This window comes from Zophobas morio, unplaced genomic scaffold, assembly GCF_036711695.1.
Source record: "Zophobas morio isolate AGI-343-1 ecotype UQ-CSIRO unplaced genomic scaffold, CSIRO_AGI_Zmor_V1 ptg000004l, whole genome shotgun sequence".
NCBI classification, from domain to species: Eukaryota; Metazoa; Arthropoda; class Insecta; order Coleoptera; family Tenebrionidae; genus Zophobas; species Zophobas morio.
In genome coordinates, this window is record NW_026972109.1 from 19,119,179 (window position 1) to 19,136,593 (window position 17,415).

At 35.9% G+C, this 17,415-nt stretch overlaps 1 protein-coding gene across 12 annotated transcripts in view; it reads right to left on the reverse strand.

Moving 5' to 3' along the window:
• Positions 1 to 17,415, reverse strand: part of Camta (Calmodulin-binding transcription activator) — a 339,661-nt gene that overhangs the window by 19,823 nt on the left and 302,423 nt on the right. For 7 of the 12 annotated variants that reach the window (XM_064076773.1, XM_064076768.1, XM_064076764.1 and 4 more), the window contains 5 exons: positions 11,908 to 12,043; positions 2,313 to 2,387; positions 2,075 to 2,266; positions 556 to 2,032; positions 274 to 503 (listed from right to left, as the gene is read on the reverse strand). In XM_064076773.1, the coding sequence (XP_063932843.1) occupies positions 274 to 503; positions 556 to 2,032; positions 2,075 to 2,266; positions 2,313 to 2,387; positions 11,908 to 12,043 (2,110 nt within the window). The remainder of the gene's footprint in view (positions 1 to 273; positions 504 to 555; positions 2,033 to 2,074; positions 2,267 to 2,312; positions 2,388 to 11,907; positions 12,044 to 17,415) is intronic. The other 5 variants (XM_064076794.1, XM_064076801.1, XM_064076758.1 and 2 more) reach the window with 3 other exon arrangements.

Genomic DNA, 17,415 nt, shown 5'->3' on the forward strand with positions numbered 1-17,415 from the left:
AAATCGTTTTGCAATTATATTTTTGGAAAATATGTAAAAAAAAAAAATATTTTCCACATCATAAAACAAATACAAACATTATTATCTAGCGAAATGTTGGTGAATGGCTTCCCTCTTAATCCGTTTCGTTTAAAAAGTCTATCATACCGGAAAAAAGTTGTCGTGAACTCATTTATTCAATTTTTTGTTGTTAAAAATACCGCCTTAATAGGGAGATGCTGAAAGTTTCCGCCCACTCGCGATCTTACAACAAAATTGGGGAATAAATCTTACGCAGTCAGAGCCGTCGGTCGGTTCTTGTTTGATCTGCAGTCTGTCATCCATGGCCTCTAACCTTTGTAAAAGCGTAAACTTAAGTAAATTGTCATTCGACCTTTCGATTTTGGGTTCAGGAGCAGCGACCTGCTCTTCCCTGGGTGGTAACTTGTATTCGAATATCACAGAATTGGAAATCACATAACCATCACACGCTACTTGAAGTGTCGCCAGTCCGGCTTCATGAGCTGTAAAATCGATCCCTTTGTAATCCGAGCTTACTGTCATAAAACAACAAACCTGGACAGTAGCAACGTAAAACCCCGCTTTGAACCAAAGTCGTGGGCACAGGGAATGTATCGAAAAGTACCGTGTAAGGACCCGATGAGTGCCACGGTCCCGTCACCAACACCTTCACGCCTCCTTCCGGATAGGCCCACTCCGGAGAGTAATCGGTGATCTTCGCGGATCCCTCCATCGAGTTGTTGTTGGAAGTCTGCTCGCTGTGATTCTTCTCGTGCCTGTGGCCGCCGGACGGATTGACATCTAGGAGTGCAGCTTGCCCAGAGTCGAGCGCCTCCAGGTCGGGGAACTCCCCCAGCATATCGAAGGCGTCGAGGTTGACGAAGACGTCGTCGTCGACAACGTGGGTCGGCGACACCACGACGTCGCAACTGTCGATGAAGTCCATCGGGTTGATCTCCTGGGTCATGTTCTGCTGCTCGGTCTGGACCTTGCTCTGGTTGGTGGTGTTGGTTTCGGAATTGTGCCGTTGGTGTGTGTCTAATTCGGTTGAACACAGAGGCATGTTGGCGGAGAGGGTTCTCTGGATGTCCTCTTGAGATAAGTCGAGGGTTTCGTTGAAAAACCCGCCGTTGATAATGGAAGAACCGTCGCTTTTGCTAACTAAAGATCCACTAGAATCAGTTCCCAAAAGAACCACTGTATCACCACAGAAGTTCTGATGCTTGTAGTCGTCTATCACTTCTTCATGGCTCGTGTCCATGTGTTTGGATGGAGTGGAAGGGGCGCTTGACATTACTACCTCAGTCTGGTGCTGCTGCTGCTGATGTCTGCTGTACGAAATGCTATCAAATACTGATTGTCTCATGTTTTCGTTAACCTCCATTTTAGTTTCTCTTTGGTTGGCTTTGTTGTCTTGTTTGGAAGAAGGGTGACAACAAGAAGACGGATTTGTGTCCATGACTTCTTGCTTCAAAACCAAATGACCGTTCCTCGCCTCGTTCTTCATTCCTCTATTTGTATTGCACACGAAGTTAGCCACAGAAACCGGCGTTACCAGATTCTGATGGTTACTATTATTAGGAGAACTACTGGAATTGCTGTTCAGAATAAGAAGACCTCCGCCTCCTTGAATCTGACTCAGACTCAACACCAAAGGTGGCGTGTTCCCTGAGCTAGATGAACAATTACCCCCGGTCTGATGGTTCCTCGGCTCCCTCGAATAAACCCTTGGAGAATTATTATTAGTCAAGAGCATAGATCCCGAACCGGTAGTCGAAGAAACTTGATTATTATTATCGGCGCTGCTCGGAGGTCTGGAATTCGAACTGGAGCTGGGCAAAGGCGAAGCGACATCTTTCGCAGAAGTTATCCTTCGCATCGGGTGCGAGCAGCTTTTGCCATCGGCACACGTCGAATCGGGACAACCGCATTCTAACTGTTTGACTAAAGCGGCTTGGCGGGCCACGCGTTGTTTTTCCATTAATTGACTAACTATAGCTTCTACGGTTTCAGCAGTCTGCAATTTAAAATTCTACTAAGACCTTACACTGCGATTTCACGACTTGCTAATTACCGATATTTCTAATTCGTTGTTTAAGTCAGGCTCGTCTTCGCTGAAAAACATCGGCTTGAGTTGAGAGACCAGTTCATCTTTAGTCCACTCCTTCTTGTCAGCCCAGAGGGCCAAACTTGGGGTTATCACGGCCAGTTTGTTGTCGTCCGGATATGGAACGTTCAAATAATGGACTAGAACTATGTCCGGGTTCTGAAACAGCTGGAAGTTAGAGGAGGCGGCTTGATGGATTTACAACTACCTGAAGAAGCCAATAACACCGCCGATGAAACGTTGGCAATATCGCCGAATGAACGTAGCAGCCGTAGATGCACTGAAACAAACGAGAGATTATATTAATCGGGTTAAAAAAACTAATCCCGTAAAACGTCCGGATTTTAAAACTGAACACTTTTATCTGTTCTTAAAGTTTAGAAAACTTGTTTAATAAGAAATGAGTTTCGAGGAAATGGATCGAGGAAAGTACTTGCGCATGTATGACGAAGGCATTATTAGCCGATCTCATTAAGTTTTTGTTATGAAGATATTAAGTTTAACTACGCTGTTTTAGTTTTGTGGGCGTTTTCAGAGTTTGGGCGCGCAAAATTAACTTAACAATTAGCCATTAGGTTTGACGTTAAGATAAGTATGAAGAAGTACAGCATGAAAAATTGTAACGAAAAGCTGATTAACCAGGTCTTTTAAACTGTTTTGAACTGTCGTTGACAATCTTTATAGATATTTCAGCTCAGGAAGTAGGTATTGTAAATAATAGGGACTGACAACAGCTTATTATTTTAACTTATAGGGGTTATTATAATAAAAGTCGCAGAATCAAGTTTTATAATTTATCTAGAGTATGGAAGATTTGCTGTCTATTACTCTAAAGTCTACTTGGACCAATTTTTTTCATCAGTTCCTTGTAATTGCGTTATACATATTTAAAAACAAATAAAATTTACCAATGTAAAAGCTTGGTTTAAGTAATTTTTTTTTATTCATGCAGCCTCAAATATTTTTTAATAATGTATTTTACCTTATCGATAATAAAATACTTAACGGGTGTCACATGTCCCCTTCGCACAACAGAATCACATAACGAGATATGTGCTATATTAACAAGAATAACTTCTTTCTCAGTAAATGTGTTAAAAATTAGCACGATTACCCTGTTGAATTGTGAGACTTTGAACTTTTAATAATGTGGTGAATAATCATTAATCATCTAGTGCGTGCGTGTCTGTGTGCGTGCGCGTTCGTCAGACAACATCGAACCTCTTCCTTTTACTATAATTTTATTGCTGTTGACAATCCCCAATCCACACAACATCTGCCTAAAGCACCTCCGCCAATAACTGCACTTTTTGTTTGGTCGTTCAGAGTTCGGCGACAATAGCAACGGGATCTGCCGATATCAAAAGGATCAACCGTGCGTTATTCGAGAAGATCCGAAAATTTCGTTGATTGGTCCGTAATAATAGAGCCACAATCGTTGAAACGTTAACAAAACAGCTGTTTTCCCGCTCCAAAGCTCCGACTGAACGAAACGTGTAGATCGAGTTAAACGGCAAAGAAAAAAGCGTCGGCTTATGGTAATTGCCGCAATTAAATTACACAATCTACCGGAAAAAATCATTAAGGCATTTATGACGTGCCGTAAAGTTACGCTTGATACATTTTATAAATGACAATGAAATATGTGAGAGACACACTCCGAGCGACGGCCGCACCAGGGCCGTAATGGAAGGATTTACTTTGTAATTTGAAATTTTAAAATAATTAAAGAGCTTGCCGAAACTAGACTAAATGATATATGTCACTGCGTTAGGTCAACATTTCTTTCTTTCTACGATGTCATATCGTGCTTAATGAATCCTGTTCACATTTTGGATCTGTTGAATACGCGAGTCTCGCAATTTTTTGCGATTATCTGTCGTTACGTCTGAACTTGTGTTATAATTTTCGTTTTCCAATGGCAACAGTCGAATGGCTGTGGCAACAGAAAGATAAAGTGTATTAATTAAAACATAATTAGAGTGAAAACTTCTTTGTGTGGACATCCAAGTCACTATTTCTATGTCCAAATAGAGGAATGTTGTAGGCTTTCTTAATATCGCTGTCGTACATTCGAACAAGAACAAAAAAACAGCCTATGCATAACTCAATTTATTTTAATTATTTGCGAAATTTCAGAAAGGTGCTATGAACAGAACTTAAAATATAAGCTGTTTTGCGATCAAAAAAGAGTGCATAAGAAAGTGCGGAGATTATTTACGTACATTTTAGTACGGCTCCAGGGAAGTCCCCGGCCGAGAATCTACTTGGTTAAAATATTAACTCTTTTTCTTTTAAATGGACAAAAAATACGAAGACTTCTTCACCTTGGATCTCGAATATTCTATTACGGTTCTGGCGTTGACAAACGTTCCTAATGGAATCCATTCATCATATAGGGGCGATATTAAAAGTGGCGTATGAATGCGTAGGGTGTCTGCCCATTGATTAATTAAACGAAGATTTTCGTATGTCGGCGTATATTTTTTTTACCTTCATATCCCAAAGGCAATAACAAACAGTACGTCAAGTTTGACACGCGCTTCCAATTAATAAAAGGAGACCTTTCGGTTATTATGGCGATACAATTCGAGATTAAACCCGGAGATTCGTAAAAAGCCGATGGCTTTTTTTGTGTTTAGCGCGTGACATGACAGTGTGATTTAATCAAAGTCGGCTGGGTCGGGGCTGTATGAATTTAAACTGCCTTATTACTAAACTCCATATGTGCTATATTAGATTCTATTGTTGCGAAGGAAGGACGAGGCAAGTAAGGCGTGCAATGCGAGAACTAATAATTTCGTTTTATGTTTTAAGGCGTGTTTCTGGCCCCGTTTTGAATAAGACACAAACGGGGATTCTTTTATTTTAAATTTCAAGGTGCAGACGAAGCGTCACCTGTCTGAAGGGGTAGAGTGCGAAATCACATTAAAAGTCAGTTGGTACACATATAACAAAATTATTAGTGAAAAAGCGTATAATAGGTGAACGTAAGCTCAAATATAATTATCACTTATGAATACAAGTGTTCTTCTGCAAAAACATCACAAAAGTACTTTTTCAAAATGAGAACTTGATTTAAATAATTCTTGCTAAATTGAACAAGATTAGCTACGTCAGGTTTAATTGTGAATTTAAAAAAAGATGTATTAAAAACATGCCTTACGTTTCAAGTTGTTGAACACCTGTTGCTACTATGAAATGTTATGATCTCATGAACGCTTTCGAATTCAACTGATAAACTGTGTTCTTAATGTGCGGTCCTATAAGCTTGAATAAGAAAAGTTTACAATAGTTAGGACTAGTTCTATGAAGAAGGACCTGGTATTCCGAGAAAGAAAATCGTTTTTAGTCGCCTTTGTACGTTTCTGCGAATCACACAAAAAAGAGTTAATCAAGAGTTGTGTTTAATAGAAATCGACAAATGATATATTTTATCTCAGTATTTGAGAAAATCGAACTATTTGTCTTCGGGTGTGAAGATAGTCGTTGTCCAATCGTTGGCAAGTAGGCGTTTCCTCTTTGTGTTTTTTATTGCTGTATTGATTTTTAAAAACTACATATTGTGTAATTTTAATAATTTTGGCGACGGTCCATAAATTGGTAATATCTTTACCATACTTAGTAACATTGTCCTAAACCGCATTTCTTACACAACTTGTATTTATTTAGTTACGAAATCAAGCTAGACGTATACTTCGAACGTTATATTTGTATTCCCTAAAATTTTAGTCTCCTCTCTTGCGAACTTTAAGATGGCAACAAATTTATATGCAGCCCGTAAGTAACACTCTACCGCTTTCAGAAATCGGACTCACAAATAATGTGTTCCAAAATGAGCTCGCAATTATTTGGAATGTCGTAATATGGTCCTGAAGAGTAAGAATACGTTTACAAGAATCAGAATTGAGCAAGAGAATATCAAGAAAAATCACTCCTACCAGGGAATAAAAATTTCCAAAAGGACTATTGATGACGAGCAGAGTGTTTTATTCTCAGACGAGACTGATGAGTGAGTCTAAGTGTAGATATATGTTTTTAACTGGTCAGCTAATAGTCCCGATTTAAATTCCATTGAGCACTTGCGGAATGCCAGCAAAAAGTCGTACACCCTCATCTACCACAGCTTGGCAAGGCGTGAGTGAGTGCCACGATAAAGTGTACCAAGTTTGTTAATTCAATGGTTTTTCGATTTTTGAAATGAGAAAAATTATAGTTGTTTAACAGAGTTGCGCGTTAACTTTGTCCATGAGATTATGTTAAAAAGAATAAATGAGGATGTTCTTGGATACTTATGTGAAAAATCGAAACGTATTGAATCTTATACCATTTTGAGTCAATATTCAATCTGTAAAGCTACAAGAACGAAAAAAATACCCTGTAATTAGCAAGTTTTTAGATTTAACAGAGTCTCTAAAGCAAAAAGTTTTTGGAAGAAAAGTAATATCATTAAATACGTATTTGCATTTTTATGTATTGTAGTCTTTTCAGTAGTCTGCCGAGAAAAAATATTTAAAATATGAAAATAGATGATACAGTTATAACCAGAGCCCGGACCCGTGAGGGCAATCTTCAAGTCGCTCATACACTCGCGTCCTCGCTGCACTGTTCTTTCAATATTTTCCTTCACAAAATTGAGTTTTCAATGCGATGATCTATGTGTCGTTTGACCGTCGCAGGACATGTGTGAATTTGAAGGAAAAACTACCCTACAGTTAGCCATCTGAAGGTTAATTGCTCCGACGCGAGGTTTAGGAGCATCACTGCACTGGCGGTTACCCGCAGAAATCCGCTCTCTGGTTATAAGCAAATGGTAAGTGTGTAAATTTAAAATAGCAGAACTAATGTGAAACCTGTAAATTGTCAAAAAGATACATTGTGTATGACGAGAAACCAAAGTGACATTTAATAATAGGAATGAAACAAATTCCAGGAGTACTTAATACGGTCGGAAAATTGCCCACTGGACTTACGGGCTTCAAGTAATATTATTTTCCAGAACAGTAATTATCTTTTTCGCTGTTATATTATAAGGTTGATTTTTATTTTCATTTTCTATGTTTGTATTGTAGGCAACAGCGAAAAGAGAAAAGTACGATTCTCTGAAATACAAGTGAAGACAAAAATAGAAAAGCATACTTTTCAAGTTCGTATACGATATGCAAAAAGAAATACGTACTTTTGCCTTCAGATACGAGTACACTCTATGCACATAAACATAATACCCATAAAAGCTTGGATAAAGTTTGTTGAATTTACTTTACTCTAAACATAGTTTACGCCTAAACGTTTCAATATTTTCAGTCACAACATATTGTAGTCCAACGTCAACAAACGATGTAATTGGTGTAGTTGTACTCTAAAACACCGATTGCATCGGCTTTTAATCAATTCCAACATTTTCAACATCTTGAACTTTCCAAGCCACCATTTTTGTATAGTAGCTATATGAATAAAAAATATGAATTAGTTGTTCAGTTTTTTGGAAACTTTTTGCATCTTTGCTTAAATTTATTCCAAAATATTTTGAATTAGATTACCAGCTAGGTATACGAGCTAATATTACGGTTTGTTCGATTATTATTTATTAGCAACTACTTCTAGTTATTAAAAATCAATTTGTAACTATTTACGATTTTTAGATAGTTGCACTTATAAACTGACATGACACAGTTTAAAACCCGTGAATTTGTTTTCTTTTACTGTGATATTTGATGAACATTTTTTGTTTGTAAAATTATTATTATTAAACATAATCTAATATACCATTAATTATCAAAAATTGTATGTGGGAGACAGCGCCCAGATTTTTTGGAAATTTTTGTAATGCACTAACATAAATATAGATCACAGAGCGTTCAACAAACGTGTTTAACATATAATTATGTCTTAAGTAAATTCTTCCTGAAGAAAGCTGAGGGCGCAATAGTTGTGTTTCAAATGCGAAGAAAGTTCTATGTACATAACGCGGCAGTTTTTCAAACGTATCTCGACAATTCATTGGACGTCCCATACTTAGAAATTTCCCTGAATGCGTCGAAATTAAATTTGTTTTTTCTGGAGGCCACCTCCGTTATGTAAATCCTCTTGTCCCCGAGCAAAAAATGTATCATTCATAATTTCGTTTTATACCTTCCAAAACATTTTCCTTCCCCCATTTCGAACAAGACGCAAACGTTGTGGGCTCCTTTTATTTTTAAATCGATTCTTGTTTACGGAAGACGGAGGATTCCGCCCCATCCACAACCCGAATTTGTCGTGCTCTTTAGAATTCCGCCCCCGACACGCTTCCTCGACTTCTTGACCGTGTTCGGAACCGGCCTTGCCGAATTTAGTGTCCCACAATGAGGGAGGGTTGAATTCGCGGTTTGCCTCAGGGGCAGGAAAAAAAGCGTTCTCTCGAAAACTTTCGCTCTTAATATTTGTGTTCAGATCCGTATTTAAAACACTAGAACGGCCGCACCGGTCTTTTGACCCATTTCTATCTTCAAACTTTTAAAATATTGCCATTGTTTTTGTTAGAGCGTGGCCGAAGCGTAGATTCTCATAAAACGTTATTGACATTGTTTAGATTTATTTTGTATAACAACTGAGATACCCTTGTTTCTAAATTTTATAACTATTGAACGAGACTGGCGCCTACTATCATAGAAATGAAATAATTAAGAGTTTGAATGTGCTTCCATCTGTGAAACAAATTATATGTATATGGTTAATCAAAAATGAAATATTAACAAGTTGCACATATTTGACACGTATATACTTGTCACTAAAGAGTTTTTGCCTAGAATTTAGCAGACAACGCTCATATATGGTAAATCACCATATTAAAAAAAATGGTCGAAGGTTATTTCTACAGAACTTCCCTGGCTCCTGAAATACAATAAAACATCCAGCTTTTTTGAAAAATTATAAAATTTGATTATGCGAATTTCATTTTTTTATAACGCTCATAAGTTAAAATAAAGATATGTAAGTAACATTAAAGTAAATCTGACGTCATCAACATTTTTGTAAATACACTTATATCTCCTTGGATAGGTGCAGTGTAATACTAATGATAACAGTATTGTATTTCCAAATTTTCGGGAAAACGGAGTAAGCTGTTCCCGATTTAACCAATAAAATAAATTGCCTCTTTTTTTTTTAATTTTTACGAGTCACCTGTATAAGAAATGTATAAACTTTTAATGGAATGATAAATCACAAGTATATACTCATCATATTTTTTACATTTTGGACAGGATTTATTTGGCAAAATTTTGAGATAACGTCATCATGTTTTGGGAGGGGACAAACGAATAAATTCTGCTTAACGAATTACCATCATTACGATAAACCTAAAATATTTACGATTTTAACATTTCAGAGCATTCGGTTTTGCAGTTTCAAAGTGATATTGCAAAATATTGTTATCCAGTTTTAAATTTTTTCCAAAAATTCTGAATGTCTAGGGTGAAAATTCGGCCCGGATTCACACACAAGTGCAGCAGTATCTTATTTTATAAAAAAAAAATATTATAAATTTTGGAGATGACGTCATCCCATTGGTGGTGGGGACGATTAGTTAAATTTTTAGTTAGTATGTAACCATCTGCATGATATTCCTAATACACACAAAATTTGACAACAATCGGTCCAGTAGTTTCGGAGATTACTTGTCTAATAAAAATGGATATAGACAGACAAACAGACAGACAAACGGAAACGGGAAACCACTTTTTTCGTACTTCGTGAGGTCATGACACGTCGAGAAAATTTGAAAGTGGTAATTCGGCCGATAGATTCCATTACAATATTTCCTTCGCTTAGGATCGGGAAGTAAAAATGCCCCTTCCCTTTATTTAGAATGTCAGTGTATTTTAAGAAGTGGCCGATGTTGACTATTTTTAATCATTTCGCTGGCCATTAGAGTGTTAAAAATTTAAACTAACGTTGAAATTCCGCCCACTATTTTCCTTCGGGCTCGAAAATTCTCAAGTCCGCTTCCCGAAGTGGTTGCGTCCGGATTTTAATAAATAACGGCGTCGGAAGGGCGTTCGCGCCTGAAATACGGTCAAATATTTGGGTTAATTAAATTCCACTACGAAAAAATTAATCCGCCATTAAATTATAAAGATTTCGGCGCGGCCTGGAGGTATAATTAAGAGGATAAAAAGTGGTACAAAACAGAAGGAGCTCATCTGAGGAGCGTAAAAATGTTTATGGTTTTTTAACCCGCGTTTAATGGCCGCGAATGAATTAACCAGGTGCAATATATCTCTTTAAGGCCCTCGCGGTTCCGACCTACTACACTTATGCATTTTACATGAGCATGGCCGACACAAGATTTCCACCTGAAAAATGCATACTTCAATTAAAAGTTTTTAATATTGTAGCGGTGGAAATAGAGATGTCTTCACTTATCCCACTTGGAAAAAGGGAAGTGAATTATTGCCACATTCGAACAGATGACGATTATTTTCTCTGCAAAAATTATGCTATAGAGAGAAATGTGCAACAAAGAAGAAGCTCCAAAACAGCATCGCAGTTATGAATAAAAAGTTACGAATTGTACAATGAAAGAAAAAATGCGATGCAGAAAGTTACAAAAGATACGTATAAAAAATATAAATCGGGATGATTAAAAAGTTTCGGTTAGTTGAAATGAAGACATTTAAAAATTTAGAGACAAGGGCCATAAAAAAATTGGAACAAATACACACACGAATTTTGATATACTTTGTCATAGATGTTTTAGAAATAGAATTTTTAACAGTATGAACATTTTGCTAACTAGTATTTCTAAAATGGCAGTATTTTTTTTATATTTACAGGTACACTACATCTATTCTGAATAACCACTTGAGTCTGGATATCACCAGACTGTGACCACATCGCAAACATTTTTTTTTCAAATATCGTGTAGGGTAACCAGTCTATATTAAGAAATGTCAATCCAACGATACGAGATATTTATTCAACGCCATACTTTCAAAATCGCCACGTGAGCATTTACATAAAGCTTCAAACTATGTACGCAAACCTTTGTATGATAAATCCCAGAATTTCATTTAACTTAACTATAGCTAATATGCAAATGAATGAGATTAATTCACAAAATCAATGCGTTATTATTAGGTTATCAAGCGGATTGTGAAAACATCAATATGTAGATTTTCGGATGTTATATCAGCGAAGGTGGAATTCATTGAAAAATTCTTCAAAATATATGAATGCCATTGTAAGCCCCATTCATACCCAAAACACAATACGTTGCACTAATTGTCAGTAAACAAAACAAATACATCCTAAGTACGGAGTAACACAATATTCCGCTTAAGTTAAACAAAGGCAGCACAATTTAATTAAACAGAATTAAAGCATTTACCGACACTAAAAAGGTTCCAAAACACATGTGCATCTTTCCACAGTTTCCGACAAAGATCGAACAAGATAAAACGTGTACGTCCTTTAATTTTGTTTAATTCGAAAGAGTGAATCGCACCAGCAGTGAGATCTCGCAAAAGCTCTAAAGCTTTCAATCCAGACATTTTGGAGAGTGAGCTTTTGTTCGAGATTATCGGTGGTCTAATTAATGACGAATCTGACGCTTTTTAAAGCCCCCGCCGAAGGAGCATGTAGAAATTGGAGCTTTTCATCCACGATCTGGCTCCAATTTTGTTGTTTACACATCACTGCCCCCGATCCGCAGGAAACTCATTTCTTTCGATATGATTAAGGTTTTTCGCGACGTTATATCTTGGAGGTCGCGACATTATTAAATTTCTTTTAAAAACGCGCGACATGTTTGTACCTACCTCGGTCCCTTGCACTTTCAGCTTCATGTGATCCTCGCGAGTTGTCTTGCCGTCTTTCCGCTTCTTCCAGCAGTAGCCGTCTCTACGATACCTCACTTTCTTTCGGCTGTACAAGAGCATGGAACCGCTTTTCGGTCTGAAATACGAAAATTGCAAAATAAGAACAATAGTGTAGTTTGTATTATTAGTGACAACAATATAATTTTTAGGAAAGTCAGAGATACCTTAATATTCAAATTAAAATTTAACATACACATTTATACTCGCAAGACAATTAAAACAAGTTATCAGCTCATCAAGGAGTCGAGTATATGCTTTTAGTAGGTGTATACTTTTAAGTAATCGTTTTTGAAAAATTTCCAAATGGTGGTCTAATTGCAATTTCTGTATCAGGCAATTTATTAAAAAACTTGATGACGAAATAATTAACAGTGCGTCTACATAATGATTAATATATCTAGATGGTTTCTAAAACGAGTAGCCCGACAAAATTGGCCCAGAATACATTTCCAAAGAATTCGTAGATGTATTTATTTCATTATGAAAAATTATTTATCTCGAACATTATCTTAAGTTTGAACATGACTTTTTCAAATGTAACAACTGCTCAAAATGCTGACCACCATTTTTTCCACATGCTACAGTTCTATCCCAAAATAACATTTTCACCCGCATTAAAATACGAGGTAAGCGCCAAATATTCTCGGCCTGATATATTTGCGATTGCTCGTCGGGAAATTTGTACAACTCATAAAAGACTAGAAGGTCCCCGCAGTATGTGTGTAAAATTTCAAGCCCCACTGCCCATTAGTTTTGATACATTTGAGGAGTAACATTTGAAAAATTATGGACTCATCATGCCTGTTTAAAATTGAAAATCGAACGGCAATAAAATTCTTATCAAAAGATGGAATTGCTCTAAAGGGTATTAAGGACAGGATGGTTTTTGTGTTTGCTGAAGCTTGTCCTTCACATTTTACTAAAAAAAATGATCACAGTTATTTCGCATGGGGTAAGAAACCCTTGAAGACGAACCAATCTTCCAAAAAAATCATGGCCACAATTTTTTGGGACTGTAAAGGCATGTTGTTGATTAATTTTAAAGGATGAAATACCACTGTCAACGCTACATATAATGCTTACTTACTGCATAAATTAAGAGACCGTATTTGGGAAAAAAGGCCGAGAAAATTAACAAGAGGCGTTCGATTGCTTCATGAAAATGCGCTCGTTCATACCGCATGTCTTTCTCAAGCTGCTATAGGGGCCTGTGACTTCGAGTAACTTGATCATCCACCCTACAGTACTGACTTAGCTTCGAACGATTATTAACTGTTCTCTAAGATAAAAAACGACTTGCAGGGAAAACGTTTTGGACGGATAAAGAGGTGCAAACGGCAGTACTACATCATTTTAGTGATAAAGATTCAAATAATTTTTTTAAACGCATAGAGCTGTTAGTTGAACGTAGTTTTGAATGTATTGAAGTTAACAGAGATTATGTTGAAATATAAATATTTAATTTTTTTCCATCAGGTCTCTTTCTTTGTTAGGCCGAGAATATTTGGCGCTTACCTCGTATCTGGTGAGATTGATTCTACAGTTTATCTTATTTTATGTTCCAAATATTCCACGCTGTTAACTGGAATTTGGTAAAACCTTTCTTTAACTGTACTCCAGAGAAGAAATCTAAAGGTGCAATATCTGGACTTCTTTCTATGATAATGTGCAGAAGTCCTATTGAAACCATGAATTTTGTCGTACTTTCAAATTAACATTTTCAAGTTGTAATACTAAATTAGTCTTAATAAAATTTAAATATGGATTCCCGCCCAAATTAACTCTCAATAATTTGGTCCCCGAGGACCAAATGTTTGTGGAATTAATTGTTTGAAAATGTCCTTCTGTAATCAAGTGTGGGTTGTTTTGGAACTAATAAATATAACGACAGTTATGCTTGTTAACTTCACCATTATTTGAAAATTTTGCTTCATTCAAAAAAAGAACCATATCTAAAAAGTGGTGATTAAAATTTGGATCGTCTTTAAAAAAGTTGGAAAGGACTAATATTATAGGATGATCTGTGGGTTTCAATTGTTGGATTAATGTTAAATGATACGAATGAAATTTGTCTGCTGCTTTGGCAATTAATTGTTCTTGGGGTCAAACATGAATGAATTATTGTCCACTAATTCCAAACCCGTTATTTCATTTACCGTATCTGGACTTGTTCTTTGTCGAGGTTTTTAAAGTGGCCATTTTTCTTGGTTAGGTTAAAAACTACTGTGAATCACTCTGTATAAGTATGTAGAGAGATCATTAATATAACAAAGAAAAATCAAAGAAGACATTCCATATTCAACTGTCCTTTTGTGGGGAAATGTCATTATTAAAGCATGCTTGTTTTATTAGTTAAATAATGTTTTAATGGGCGTGGGTCAGTTGCGTGCCGTGGTCAGAAAGATATGCATATAATATACAATTTTTAATTTTAAGGATTAATACCATAAACAGTTATTGCCTTTCTAACAGTTTACGTGGGCGTTGGCCAACTAAAAATAAATAAGTACTAGGAGAAACAATCTATACCTTCAAAGAGAAAATTGCATTATTAACTAAATTACTAATATAATTACTATATGTACATTAGAATAAATTTCTGTCAGAAATTCTGAAGAGGAAGGCAATTTTCGATTTTTTTTTGGTTCCTGTGCTGCTAAACTTACTGCGGAACTGATGGAATTCTGTAAAAGAACTACTAATTTCTTTCGTTAGGATACATCACTGGGTAATAACAACCCTTACAATTCCCAATTTTTGACCAAGTGTCCAAGGACTTGTTTGAGAATTAGTCACAGGGAGGAAACTGACCGCTGTGCGCAAGTGACCAACACCCGTTTTAAGAGTTGGGAGACTGAGGGTCCAATCTCCAGTATTTCATAAGCTAAGGAGGTAGTGCAATATTTTCTTGACGTTTCATGACCCCTAGAAAAAGTAGCTTTCGCGCTTCCGTCTGTCTGTCGTCTGTATCGATTTTTATTAGACATGACAACTGTCTGCGACATATGGAAAAAACTATACAATAGGACGCGCCCTCTTGACCAGATTCTTAATTAGACACCCGTTATTATTTCTTAGGACTGCGAAAAGATCATCACAGTTACCAAGGATATTGACAATGCCCTTGGCATTATTATTGAAATATCAATTAGTTGTCAATATTTTGCTAGTTTTGGGAAGGTTAAATGTTTCCTCTATTTTGATTGATTACAATTCAGTCTCCTGTGGTATAGTTGTTGTTTTGCTGGAGAAATTTATCACTGACTATTTCATGTATTCTGGTTTTGTAGACTTGACGATACAGCAAGAAATACTCAGAAAGAATTTTGTCAACAGATTTTTTTTTTTTGATTTCATACATTTTGTTTATGATTTTGTCTTACTTTTTTTAACGGGAAGTAGTGTTGCACTTCATCGCTAATAATGTTTAAGAATGTTTCCTTTCAATGTCAATGTTTGAATAATCAATAAAAACCCAGCACATACTCATCTTATTAAAAAGTTTATTCTTAGTTCAGCTTGTGCGATGGACCGTGATTTATTCAGGATGTGCCATTATTAATATTGCCTTGAGAAAAGCATATTCAAATATCTAAACTTTTATATGCAATCAACAATATTATCAGCAAATTTACTTAAGTGTGTATTGTTAAGCACTGTGTGTTCTGAGCCAAAGGATAATATAAAATCCATAAATTTGAGGTAGGTAAATCTTATTTTCCAGTTTTCCAAATTGACTGAAGTTTTAAAATGGCAAATTTTTCATAAGAAACTAACTTTGGCCGGCTATATCATATTTTTTGGGTATTCATGAAGGCACTGCTGGAGTAGCTACTGCCTCAATATGCAACGGATTTTCAGAATCCGATATGTTTGTGTCGTAGTTTTTGTTTGTACACGTCGTGAATATGAATTCATATGTTAGATATTAATGGCTTTTGGTGTGTAGGGTTAATTGGATTTTAAGCTTTCATAAAATTAAAACTAATTCGTTAATAACAAAAATTGTATGTACACGCGTTATATTTTGTGTAGCGCGAGCACATTTACATTCGTTAGACGAAATGAAGCTTTTTATAACTGGTTACGTACATAACTATTGTTGAAGTAAATATTAAAGTTGCCTAGTATGGCAATATTAGCATCCCGAGCTATTATGTACATAAAAATGTTACTTAATAGAGTGGTGAAATTGTTAATATCTCCAAATGGACATCTAGATATATACTGTTAAGAGGAAAATAGTTCTAGTGTTTATAGCAACAACTTCGCAAGTTAATTCAGTACAGAATCTGCCTATATTTATCTGATTAAAGCTAAACCCCTGCCTTAAAAAATTGCAACTCCTTCACGTTTATTATCCTGGTGACAAAAATATTAAGCTATATAGAACCCGGTACTACGAGTATATTCCATTTCCAATTAAAAATTTTTAAAAGCATGAACGAAATAGTATATTAAGTATTAAGAACGGTAAGGGATGTTTACTGGTCGAAGGCAAAAGTTTGGAGACGGAGCGAAGCGACGTCTCCAATTTGTCTGAGACCAGTAAACCCCCTTAAGGTTCGTGATGCTTATACTATTTTTTGTACGACCATCAAAAGATTTGCGTCTTTTTATCAAATTTATAAATTGAAAGAATTTATACCAAATATCAACAAGGTCGTTTTTTAATTTAAAATTTGTTACTATGGTTTCGATTAATATAAACAACAATTTTAAAAATCAGTTTCCATTTTGACCGCTGTCGATTTAGATTTGATCTGGCTTGATTTCGAGTTAATTTTCTTTCCGCAACTATTAGTGAGTGATTTATTTGCTTAAAATATCAATTATGAGTGATTCTGAAAGCGAAAATGTCGAAGTCGAACACGCATGGAATTTAAAATAAAAAAAATCTCGAATGCATGATTACTTACCGTTCAGCTGAACGTAAGTAATTTACTTACCGTTCGCCTCTTAGTCGTTAGTCGTAGCAACCCGTAAACTGAACTTACTGCTATGGAAACCTATACGGTAAATGATCGAAAAAGCAATGGTCGTACAAAAAAGAAATTTGATTTCTCATTTTTAGCAAATCCCCCTTAAAATATAGTAAAATTTTGTTGGAATTGTGCGACGCAATCTTAGAAGAGAACTTGCAGAAATGATAATTTTTTGCATAGGAAAATCAGCAGGAACATGTATTTTCAGAACCAAGAAAAGGAAAAAATATCCTGAGACGTCGTAATATAAGTCCGAGTCGTGGGTACGTTTGGGAATACTTTCTTTCAGAAAACAAATATTTCAAACGGTGTTTATTTTTCATTTTGTTTTCAATTTTGTTAGACAAATACGCAAGAAAGTTGTGAAAATATGCGGACTACAACTGGACCATGTAATCACTGTACCGAGTCGGAGGCACATTTAAATAATAAATGCGATTTTATTTCACACTTGAAGGGATTC